Consider the following 11,983-nt stretch of genomic DNA (forward strand, 5'->3'; position numbering starts at 1 on the left):
TCAAATTTGGATAGTTTCTATCTTGTCGTAATCTATACAATCTGATAAAATTTGGTTTACTATCTTCATCCATTTTTCTCTACTGATGTTTTTGATTTCTCCTTATTTCTGCACTTTCTGGCATCCTTGAACGTAATTGAATTTTTTTTTTTTCGTTAGGAATTTAGACACAATAGTACTTACTCCTTGAAAATTTTATTTCCTTTTTTTCATTAATTTGCTAAACATACTATCAAGGAGAGAGAAAAAGAGACATAAATCTAAGATGAAGTGATATTCATGGATGATTTGTTGGAGAAATTATAAAGAAAGACTTAATAAGGAGAGAGAAAAAGAGACATTAGAAATATTTAATGAGAAAAGAGATAATGATAAAACTATTAATTAGGTAAGTATTTAATGTTGTAGTGGATAAAGGTATTTTGTTTTTATCCGTTAGATCTCTTATAAATCTATGGCTTAAAAAATGTGACTTTTGTGAAGTTACACCAGGTATAACTTGAACTCATCCCATACATCAATATATAGATTATTCAGTCTTTTTCTCTATCACTTTATATTCTTAACATATGAAATTATATATAAAGTACAAATAGTCCTTATGCTTTGCTGATACCGTGAATGTAGACTATATTAGTGCTACTTATAGATCAAGATTCTTTTGCACCAATTTAAAAAGGAAACATATGAAAATTTGAGGCCCCATAAATTCTTTGCCTGGCTAGTGAGCTGTATTGTCATTGCCAGAAATGTGTTTGGCTATTCAAAAGGAAAGAACAGCCGTATGAATGGCAATTCTCATGGATTCATATCATAAATATCAGTTCAGACCTCTTCATTTTTTAAATCCCAGCATAATGACTGCTATGTCTAGCATTATATCTCCTTACCATTTCCTTTTGATTCTCTTGGTCGCCGCCCACAGCATTTGTTGTGGTGCTACAGACAAAGAGAAAGATGTTTACATTGTGTACATGGGTTCACTACCAGAAGGTCAATATTCTCCTACATCTCACCATCTCAGCCTTCTTGAAGAAATTCTTGGGGAAAGGTAACAGTTCATAGGGTTTTACCTTTTATCTATAACATTAATACTGCACCTTTTAGGATGGTAAATTACCATACAGTTTTGTATAATTGCCAATCCATAATTCTATTACGTATGCAAATGCAATGATTTGGTGCTATGGGACTAGCATCCTTACATCAACTATGCTCTCAAATCTTACTGTTAAGACTTCTACATATATAGGTCTTATCTCTTTTTATTTGAAAAGAAGAAATAGCCAAAAAGAGGAAAGATTTAAGTTTTTGACCATTTCTTCAATTCTATCCTCGCAGTGCCACCACTGAGTCCATCGTTAGAAGCTATACAAGGAGTTTCAATGCATTTGCAGCCAGACTCAGTAATGAAGAGCAACAAAGAATTGCTAGTAAGTGATTTATTATTTATTTTGTTCTCTCTCTCTCTCTCCCCCCCACCCCCCCTTTCTATTGTGTGTTTGAATTTCTTTGAAAAATAATTGTATAATTGCCAATCCATAATTCTATTACGTATGCAAATGCAATGATTTGGTGCTATGGGACTAGCATCCTTACATCAACTATGCTCTCAAATCTTACTGTTAAGACTTCTACATATATAGGTCTTATCTCTTTTTATTTGAAAAGAAGAAATAGCCAAAAAGAGGAAAGATTTAAGTTTTTGACCATTTCTTCAATTCTATCCTCGCAGTGCCGCCACTGAGTCCATAGTTAGAAGCTATACTAGGAGTTTCAATGCATTTGCAGCCAGACTCAGTAATGAAGAGCAACAAAGAATTGCTAGTAAGTGATTTATTATTTATTTTGTTCTCTCTCTCTCTCTTCCCCCCACCCCCCCTTTCTATTGTGTGTTTGAATTTCTTTGAAAAATAACACCCATCATTCTAGTGTTTAACGTGGTGTTATTGGAATAACTTATTTCTTAGTATACTGACAATAATGTGCAGGCAAGAAGGAAGTGCTATCTGTCTTTCCAAGTAGAACTCTCCAACTTCAAACAACAAGATCATGGGAATTCATCGGTTTAACCGAAACGGCAAAACGAAATCCTACTGTCGAGAGTGACGTAATAATTGGTGTTCTAGATACTGGAATTTGGCCTGAGTCTGAAAGTTTCAGCGATAAAGGTTATGGTCCGCCACCTAAGAAATGGAAGGGCGCTTGTAAAGGTGGCAGCAACTTTACTTGCAACAAGTAATCTCCTTTCTCCCAGAATAATATTATGATTTTTCTTTTGAATAATTTTCCTACCCTACACCATGAAAAAGATGAAAATCATTGTATGATTTTTGGGTTCCTACCATTGGTGACTCTAGGAAATTTTTCTAGGGTAGTTATTATTTATTAAGAAACTTAAATTATACAAAATTGAATAGAAAGAGAACTTGAATATATTCCTATCACCCAAAAAAAAAAAAATGCAAATATATATAATTTTACAATTTCCTTCAACTAACAAAATGAAAGGGCAAAAATGGATTGATAAGAGATAAAATTAGAATTGAGAATGCTAAGATGAGAGTAATGAAATGAGAGAGTTTGAAATGATAATAAAAAAGAGAAAAATAAATAGAGAGAGAGCAATGAATGACACATGTTGCGACTATGAGTTGAGCTGTCGAGAAGAGTAGAATTGTTGTGTTTGCAAAGCCAAGGAGAGTAGAGCAATTAATCACTAGTTTTTTAATAGCTTGTTTGGGAGAAGGGAAAATAATGGAATTGAAAAAAAAATTTAGGGTATTCTTTAATTCCCTTGAGAGTTTTTGTGGAGGGGAAAAAAAAGTTAATTTCCTTGTTTGAAAGTTTAACTGGGAGGGAATGAAATTAATAGAAGGGAATACTTATTCTTCTCTATTACCTCAAAACCTAAAATTTTCATTCCCCCCAAAATTGGGAGGAGCTAGAGAGAATAGAATTAGATTTAATGATTTATTTTACAAAAACTTTTAAAATATTCTTATATAGTTAGCCCTTTATTTTAAAATAAGGTTTAAATAATTATATTGTCATAAAATGATTCATTCATTTCCCTCTATGTTACTCTCAAATAATGATACATTCATTTCCATTTCTTTATGTTAAAACATCCAAACAAGATTACTTAATTTCATTTCATTCATTTCTTTTCTATTTATTTGCCTTACTTAAATACATTCCATTTCTTTATGAACTTCCAAACGAAGGTAAAGGAAAAATTCCTAAAAATGAAGTCAATGATTATTTTTATGAAATGAGTTGAATGAGTTACAAATCTAAATTATTAAGGGTTTTTATTTATTTATTTTTGTCTTTGAATGAGATTTTTGTTGAGTATTTTGTTTATTTGTTGCTGTTTGGGCTATTTTTTGCTCTTACTTAAGCTAATTTTTATTTTTATTTAAAAGGTCAACGATTATGTTTAGGGGAAATTATTTTTCTAAGAAATACTATATCTACAATATTTTTACAACAAATCTTAGATGACAAGTTGTTATTGATATATATATATATATATTTGTTGTAATTCTGAAATGGTCTAAAATAGTACGCCGAAATAAGTTGGTACCAAAATATTCAATTCCAATAGACAAACCAAAATGAGTCTTGAAATGGTATTCATAACATTGATTTCTACTAGTTAAAATTTAAAGAAGAAAAGCAATGTAGAGAAAATGTAAAGAAATGCAAAGGCAAAAGTAAAAAGAAGACAAGGAACACTCGGGTTACATTTTTTGGCTGGACCACCTATATCCAGAGAATTGTTGGGAATACACACAAATTTCTAGATAACAAACTCACAGACATCAAGGCAATCACACAATATAAGAAATTACATAGTTTGACAATTTGCTCATGTCTATGGAGTCACAATGATTTAAGTATTTTATGGAAAATCATACAAAATTCAGCAATACACTTTTTCTTTCTAAAACAGCATAACCAAACCCTAATTATAAGAAACAATATTTATATCCCACATAGCTGATTTTCACATAATGGACTAAGCTTAAAAAAATCTCCCATTAAAAATCGTATTACTTCTCTATTAGGTTGGGTCATTAATCTGAATTAAACATAAACTATGCTCCACATAGTCTAATGGAGATGAAGTCCTAAACGGCTACATCTTTGATATAAGAATTGTGTGAAATAGAAAAACCCCTAGTATGGTGTGTGTATATATATATAGGATTTGTTTAAGCGTAGATGAGTTTTACACTAAATTGGGCCACTTATAACAATACACATACTAAACACAAACCCAGTATTAACATGATCTTTGACACTACTTACACTAAAAATACTAACATAATGAACAATGTGAAATGTAAAATCTGCAGTAAGATTATTGGAGCTCGAGCTTACTCCTCGGATGAAAATAGTTCCGTAAGGGATGAGGAAGGCCATGGTAGCCATACTGCCTCAACAGCAGCTGGTAGCAAAGTACCAGATGCAAGCTTTTATGGAGTGGCAAAGGGCATCGCGCGAGGAGGGGTTCCGTCCGCAAGGATTGCTGCATACAAAGTCTGTGATTCTATTGGGTGTGCAGGCGAAGACGTCCTTGCTGCCTTTGATGATGCGATCGCAGATGGGGTTGACCTCATTTCCATTTCACTAGGTGGCGGAAAACCAATAGCTGTTAAATCTGATATTATTTCTATTGGTTCTTTTCATGCAATGGAGAAAGGTATACTCACCGTTAATTCAGCTGGAAACGAAGGTCCTTCTGTATCATCAGTATCAAGTGTTGCACCATGGTTGTTCTCCGTAGCAGCCAGCAGCACAGATCGTAAAATTATTACTAAGGTTGTTCTTGCAAATGGAAAGACACTCACTGTAAGTATCTTCATCTTTCGCATTTAATTTAATTTTATCCTCATAATTCCCTTAAAATGTTTTCTTTGCTTGATGACAAGTATCTTCATCTATAACCGTTTCTCTTTACTTTGTTCTTTCCAGTCACTGACACTGCTGTGGCTCAATGATACCTTTAATTATAGGACATCAACCTATGCAGTTCTAGGACTTCCTTAGAATGATTGTATTCCTTAACTCTGTTTGAATAATTTTGGGTGTAGCTCTAAAAGCCTCTATGAAATGTTTAATCTTTTATAAATACATTTAATTTGCCAGACAATCATTAGAAAAAATGAAAAAGAAGATACCAGACTATTCAGCGTGAAGCCGTGTCCTAAATATCCTCATGGTTGAACGTCGTCTTCAAATTTGAAATTTGTTAACCACTAAATTTCTTACATAGAAACTAGATGAATTGGACCTTTTTGAAAAATACTATATATATATGTATATATATTTCTTTTCATTCTAGTGTATTTGTGTCACAGTTTCATTTTTTGTTATCAGGGAAATGCAGTAAATTCTTTCACACTGAATGGAACTAAATTCCCTTTGGTATATGGGAAAGCTGCTTCAAGAAGTTGTTCTGATATTTTAGCTGGGTAATTTTTGCTCTTTTGCTTATTGCTAACTCCAAATTTTCTTAATAAAGCTAAGAACTTTGCTTGTCATTTTCAATATTAGGCATTGCATAGAAGGTTGTTTGGATAGCAGATTGGTGGAAGGAAAAATTGTCGTATGTAATGATCCAAATGCAATTAAAGAAACTTCTAGAGTTGGCGCCCTTGGGACAATCATTTTAGGCGATGGTCAAAAAGATGTTTCTTTTGTATTACCGTTACCTGCATCTATTTTGGCAACTGACCAATACAGTGTGCTTCAGTCTTTCTTGAACTCTACAAAGTAAGGATTCTAATAGTTATTTCCTCTTTGATCTTGCAATGTTTTATTTTTGCAGATCATTTAGATCTAAAATTGACATTTTACTTGAATTCATGAGCATTTTAATATGCTGATTAATGGCATATAAGATTGGCAAAAAAGAAAAAGAAAAAAAAAAACGCTACATGATTCCTCAATTAACTTTTCATGGTCATGTTTTTTTCAGAAACCCACAAGGAAGTATACTAAAAAGTGAAACCAATAAAGATACACATGCTCCTGTGGTTGCTTCCTTCTCTTCACGCGGGCCAAACAGCATTTTAGAAGATATTTTGAAGGTTATGCATCAATCATCTGCATATCTCCATTTCTTTCTCTAGTTGTGCCTTTCTGACATTGGATTCTCTAATACATATATTTCATAAACACTACAGCCAGATATAAGTGCTCCAGGAATAGAAATTTTGGCAGCATTTTCCCCTGATGGTTCACCTTCTTCATTCAATGAGGATAAGAGGCATGCAAAATACAGTATATTATCTGGAACCTCCATGGCTTGTCCACATGTAACCGGCGCAGCTGCCTATATTAAGACATTTCACCCTGATTGGTCTCCATCCGCCATCAAATCTGCCCTGATGACCACTGGTATATCTCACTTGCCACATTTTCTGCTCAATCATTTCTTTGCCAAATTTATGACTATAACTTATTGCGCGCTATATGTTCTTGTCCTTTAGCTTGGCCAATGAATGCCACTATACAAGGTCAATATGAAGATGGTGAATTTGCTTTTGGGGCTGGCCATATCAATCCAGTGAAAGCAAAAGCTCCTGGTCTAGTTTATGAAGCATCTAAAGATGACTACCTAAAAATGCTTTGCAGTATCAACATTACCAGTTTTGGTACATGTCCAAAGCATATTACAGGATCTCCAAAGGATTTGAATTACCCTTCAATACAAGCTCAAGTGAATGCAGTAAAAAAATTTACAGTTGAGTTTCCCAGAACAGTAACGAATGTTGGCCCTGGTAATTCAACGTATGTGGCTAAAGTAGACGTTGCAGATTCTGATATCAAAGTTAGCGTGAAACCTGGTACACTCTCCTTCAAGTCTTCGGGTGAAAAGAAGTCTTTCATTGTGACTGTGTCTGGGAAAGGATTAAAAGTTACTAGCAGGTTATCTGCATCACTTGTGTGGTCGGATGGCACTCATAACGTGAGAAGTCCAATTGTTGTGTACACAAATTCATTCTAGAAAGTTCTATGTCACTGCACTTTGATTTCCTTAAATAATACAAAAAAAGTATCGTACCATTGAAAACTATGAACTTTCTAGTAGAATAATTTAAAGGTCATTAATTTGTGCAATTCTAATGAGAAATGTATTATTCTGTGCTCTAGGTAGACCACAACAGTATTATCCAATAGTCCATCCATTCAATGAAATTATGCCCTTTATGATTTATCTCCTCTAGGCATACTATTGTGACTTCTATTTGGCCAATGTGCTTTGTGAGCAAGTGAGATGCCGTATTTGCATTGCAGATGAGTAATCTTTTGTTTGTCGAATAGCACCCTATAAAATGTGCCCCACCGGTGACTTATCCCTCCATCTGTTTGTGCAATCACTACATTGTGGCAATCTAGCTCCCTCTAGTTCAATGCTAGATGTCTGTGATGCACTAAACGAGGCACCATTTATATTGATTTTATATATAGCAACCCTGGATTGCTTTTGCAACTGGCTCGGTAACATGTCCCCTAGCCTCGATCCCTTAAGCTCTCAGTTGGGGGAATTTTTGTAGTCCACACGTTTCTTAGGTTTGTACACTCCATTAAGCATTCTAAGTTGTCTCCTCTGCCATCTCGTATATATCATACCCCAGTTTCATAGGTTGATGTGCATCTCCATTGAATTGAATTATGGACGATACACGTTCTAACAAGCTAAGCTCCTAAAAGTGGGTCTCAGGTTTCGTGTATATAGATGGGTGTGAACCCACAGGAAACCCTATCTTAGAGGAAAACTCTGTTACACAAACAAGACAAGCAAGTAAACATGCATAAACAAGACAAATAAGCAAACAAGGGTGCAACCAACGTATTGAAATCATACATGATGACATATAACAAGTAAAGCCACTAGCACATAGGAGGCAAACCATGTTATCACCACATACAAGGACAAAGGAATAAACATGTCATAATGCACATTAAATGCTAACATGAGAAATCCTAACATTCAAAGCTAATCAAGAGAGAGAGGCAAGGTATAAGCATGTCAACATCATTATCATATGATCTCAAACATGGGGTTGCACCCATATAAGCAACATAGAAAATGATGCAACCAAACATAGACAAGAAAAGCACAAAGGCGCAAAAAAACATGCTAAGGAAAAAACAAAGGCTGCAACCAAACATATGCTAAATGGGAGAAAATAGCATAGGAAGTATGTTCGAAAATGAAAAAAAGCTAGATCTAAGCATGTAAGCAAATGTCTAAGCATAAAGCATCCAAACATGGTATCACATAAAAGGAAATGCATAAAAACACTAAATAAACATAAAAAGGAAATAAAGACTCTAGATCCAAACTCTTTATTGAATGCGGGTGTTTGGACGTAAATTTTGAGTAGAAAATCAAGATCTACACCCTACCCATGACACAAAACACAAGATGTAGTATGACATCAAGGCAAAAGGCATGTTAGTATAGCATTAAAACATGCAAATATGGCATAAAGAGCAGAAACAATGAAATTTAGACATATCCTAGCTAAGAAGGCTAGGGTAACATCATCAAAGCAATAAAGCATGATAGGAAATTAAATCAAAGCATTAAAAAGCTATAATTAAAAACGGTGTAGATAGTAGCTAAGAAGCTACATCTACACCCTTCAAACCTCAAAACCTAGGAAGAAGGACCAAGGAGGAGAAAATAGAAGCAAAAACACTACATTTTGATGTATGGAGGAAGAGAGAACCAAAGATTTTTGGTGAGTGTTTTGGGATAGAGTTGTAGAGAAAAGAGAGGGAAAACTGCCCAGAAAAAGCTTCCAAGATCCCAAAATTTGTTCCTATTGAAATCTAGAGAGGAGGGGATATTTATAAATTTTTTGAGACTGTTTAGTTCTAGGCTCACACATAGTGTGCGCTCAGAATTCACGGGCGTGTGTGCGCATGTCTTCCTAGGCCATACATAGCGTGCATCATTGGTTTGCTTGCTTTTCTAGTTTTAAATAATGGACATTTGTTTTTAGGCCTTACATGTAATGCTCTAGCCCAAATCAAGAGAGAGAGAGAGAGAGAGGAAAAAAGAAAAAGAAAAGGAAAGTCAGATATTTTTTTAAGGAGCCACACGTGTGACCCACCTACCCCACTCCCCTCAACTACACAATCTCACCAATATCACCTCATATCTCTTTCTCTCTTGATCGGTCACCTAAGGGCCTTCTCTCCCACTTTGCTTTCTTTCATTCACACAAAACACACACACACACACACACACACACACACACACACCTCTATCTCTCTCTCTCCTTCACCAACCACCACTCCATTGGATAACCACCACCATCTTTTTGTGACGAGATTCACAAAGGAACTTCGTAAAAATCTCTATGCTCCTTCATCTCAAACTATTAAGGTAAAAACTCTAAATATTTTGGTGGATTTTCATATTGTCGATCTAAGCTTTTAAAGTGATATTCACATGATTAAGCCTTAAGAGTTTTGATTTGGTGAACATATTCTGATGAAGGGCTTAGGGTTTTATTTACTTATATAAATGGTGGTCATTTGAGGTTTTCTATAGCTAAGATTTGGGGGTTTTGATGCCTTATTGTCTTGGTACATGTTTGTGATGCTAGTTTTGTGATAGATCTTTCAAGTGAAGAAATTCTTAGTTTCTAAAGAAATATTATGAGAGTTTTGGGTAAAGTTGTGATTGGCCTTGTGATTGGCAAAAAGGGTGACCTCAAAGGAGCTAATAAAATATGCCCATTAACTACCCATGAGAGAGCACAGTAGTAATATAGAAGTATAGACAATGATAAAATAGATGATAAAGAAGAAAATAGCAAAATAGATATATTCAAAAATAAGTTAAAACAGAGTATGGAATATGAAAATAGAAACTAGTAAAATCTTACTTGAATAAAAACTTCTGTCTTTGATTAAAACTGAAAACTGTTGTCTTTGATACAAACTTGAAAATAAAACATTGTTTGAAGAGTTACAAGATTACAAAATAAAATCTGTAAAAGGGTTACAAGATTATATCTGTCTGAAGAAATGGGTTACAAGATTACAAGAGAGAAAGGATTACAAAAGTCTTTCTAGAGAGAGGGCTATCTTGGACCTAAGCTTTTAATTGAAGTTGGAATCTGGAAATTTTGGACCTCAGAATTGGACCTGTCTTCTGCCTTGAGAGTTTGTCTTTTTATAGATGAAATAAACCATGGTAAGCTTCAAAAGTAACCTAAGTTAAGTAAAGTGAATTCAAGTTATTTTGTTGGTAGAATCTTGTGAATAGTAAAAGTTTACTATTCATGAATAGTAGTCTTGTTTGGGAATCTGTCAGGAAATGCGTACTAGTGAACAGTAGTGACTCAAAATCTATTTGTGACTTAAAATCTGTCTGTATTTGTTTGGACTGTATTGGATCTGTCTAGAAGTTATTCACGTATGTTGGTGAATAGTGATTTGTCATCAGTGAATAGTGATCTGTCACCGTCTGTCTGGGAGAGCATTTTGTCTGTCTATCAATCTGTATCCGCATAGTTATCATAATCTAGCGGATCCGAGTTATCCTCATACTGCTCATGCTCATGGAGCACTCCATAATCATTACATAGAGAGTAGTATGAAATAAGAAGGTAAATAGGAACACGATCTTTTGCTGTCATCTGTCTGGGATCCTTAACAATTCTTCTTTTCCCAATAAGCCTTCTTGCTGAAGGTCTTGGTCCATACATAGCTATCCTGTTGGTGTAGCCATATAAGTGGAAGCCTTTGTCTAATTCTTTTTGTACATCATAAATCTTGTTACTCATGAAATTAGACCATTCTTGAGCCAAAGCACCTGGATTATCAAGTGATAAATAAGTATCTCCTGTATACTAGTTGTATTCAGGGATACAACCCCAATCATGGATAAGGACCAAAATATGTGTTGGTTGAGCTTCCATATAATAGCTAGTGTCCTAAGCTAGAAGAGTACTCCAGATTACCATCTTCATATAATTAAGTCCTTCAATCTGTGCAGCTGCTTCTTGGATGACTTTGGGGAATAAAATAATCTGAATTGCAGAGGTTATGATTAATTTGCTAATAAACCCTGCTTCTAGCATTTCAGATAACCATAAAGGATCACGGATTACTGGATCTTCTGTCTCTGTATTAATAAGTAATCCCGAATAGGGATTGTATTTGTCACCAATTCCTTCATAAACTATGTTTGCATCTCCAAAACTCTCATACCATGTAGCTTTATGAGATAGCCATGTATCATCTGTCATGTCTTTTGTTCTGATAAATGCTGTAGAGACTAATACTTTAAAAAGATACATTCATCTGTCATAAGAACTGGTTAAAGCTCTATGGGTTAATATATTCTATTGGATTTCAAGTAGTAAATTTCTAATGGCAAGCCTCCTTTTTTGCTGAATCTTGGGGTGAAGCTTTGAAAAGCTTGTTCCCATAAGATGGCTTTTTAGAGACTGTGATTCTGTCTTTGTGGAGCTTGAATCTCCATCCTCCTTGCCAAGGAGTTGACAACCGAGTGCTTCAATAAATGCCCTAGTGCTAACAAGATGTAATTCCAAAGCCTGAAGGGTCTTTCGGAATAAGGGTTTCTGTCTAAGGGTAAAAGCTGCCTGTAAATTATCAAGAAGTAGTTTTATATGAAGAGTAAGGTCCGTAAATTCTCCATCCTGAAACATGAGATCAGTACGGAGCACTTTTTGCAGAATTACACTGTTTTCACCATATGAATACATTGCCTCTGCTAGCAACGTATCCTGAAGGGATATTGTCTCTATCGAGACGCCTTCATGCATATCCGAAATCCTTACTGAAGGCTTTCGGAATTGTTTGGGTTGCACCGCTAGTGCCTTGCCCTTTCCTTTCGTGTCTGCCTGGGAGGTTCTTTTACTCATAATAGTCTACAAATGGGTTTTAGGAAAAAGATTATGTTTTGAGATATGAATTTAGG

The 11,983-nt window shown here is 34.7% G+C and overlaps 1 protein-coding gene across 2 annotated transcripts; it reads left to right on the top strand.

Moving 5' to 3' along the window:
* Nucleotides 1-806: 806 nt before the first annotated feature.
* LOC112001170 (subtilisin-like protease SBT4.3) lies at nt 807-7,128 on the top strand. Of its 2 annotated transcripts, none has more exons than XM_065767071.1 (9): nt 807-1,051; nt 1,342-1,433; nt 1,992-2,238; nt 4,365-4,860; nt 5,389-5,483; nt 5,566-5,784; nt 5,990-6,101; nt 6,198-6,411; nt 6,504-7,128. In XM_065767071.1, the coding sequence occupies exons 1-9, from the start codon at nt 858-860 to the stop codon at nt 7,019-7,021; spliced, it is 2,187 nt and encodes a 728-aa protein (XP_065623143.1). In that variant the 5' UTR covers nt 807-857; the 3' UTR covers nt 7,022-7,128. The 2 variants fall into 2 exon arrangements, with proteins under 2 accessions (XP_065623143.1, XP_065623144.1); XM_065767072.1 differs by lacking the exon at nt 1,342-1,433 and adding an exon at nt 1,736-1,827.
* The last annotated feature ends 4,855 nt before the right edge of the window (nt 7,129-11,983 follow it).

This window comes from Quercus suber, unplaced genomic scaffold (assembly GCF_002906115.3).
Source record: "Quercus suber isolate HL8 unplaced genomic scaffold, Cork oak 2.0 scaffold_769, whole genome shotgun sequence".
Taxonomy (NCBI): Eukaryota; Viridiplantae; Streptophyta; class Magnoliopsida; order Fagales; family Fagaceae; genus Quercus; species Quercus suber.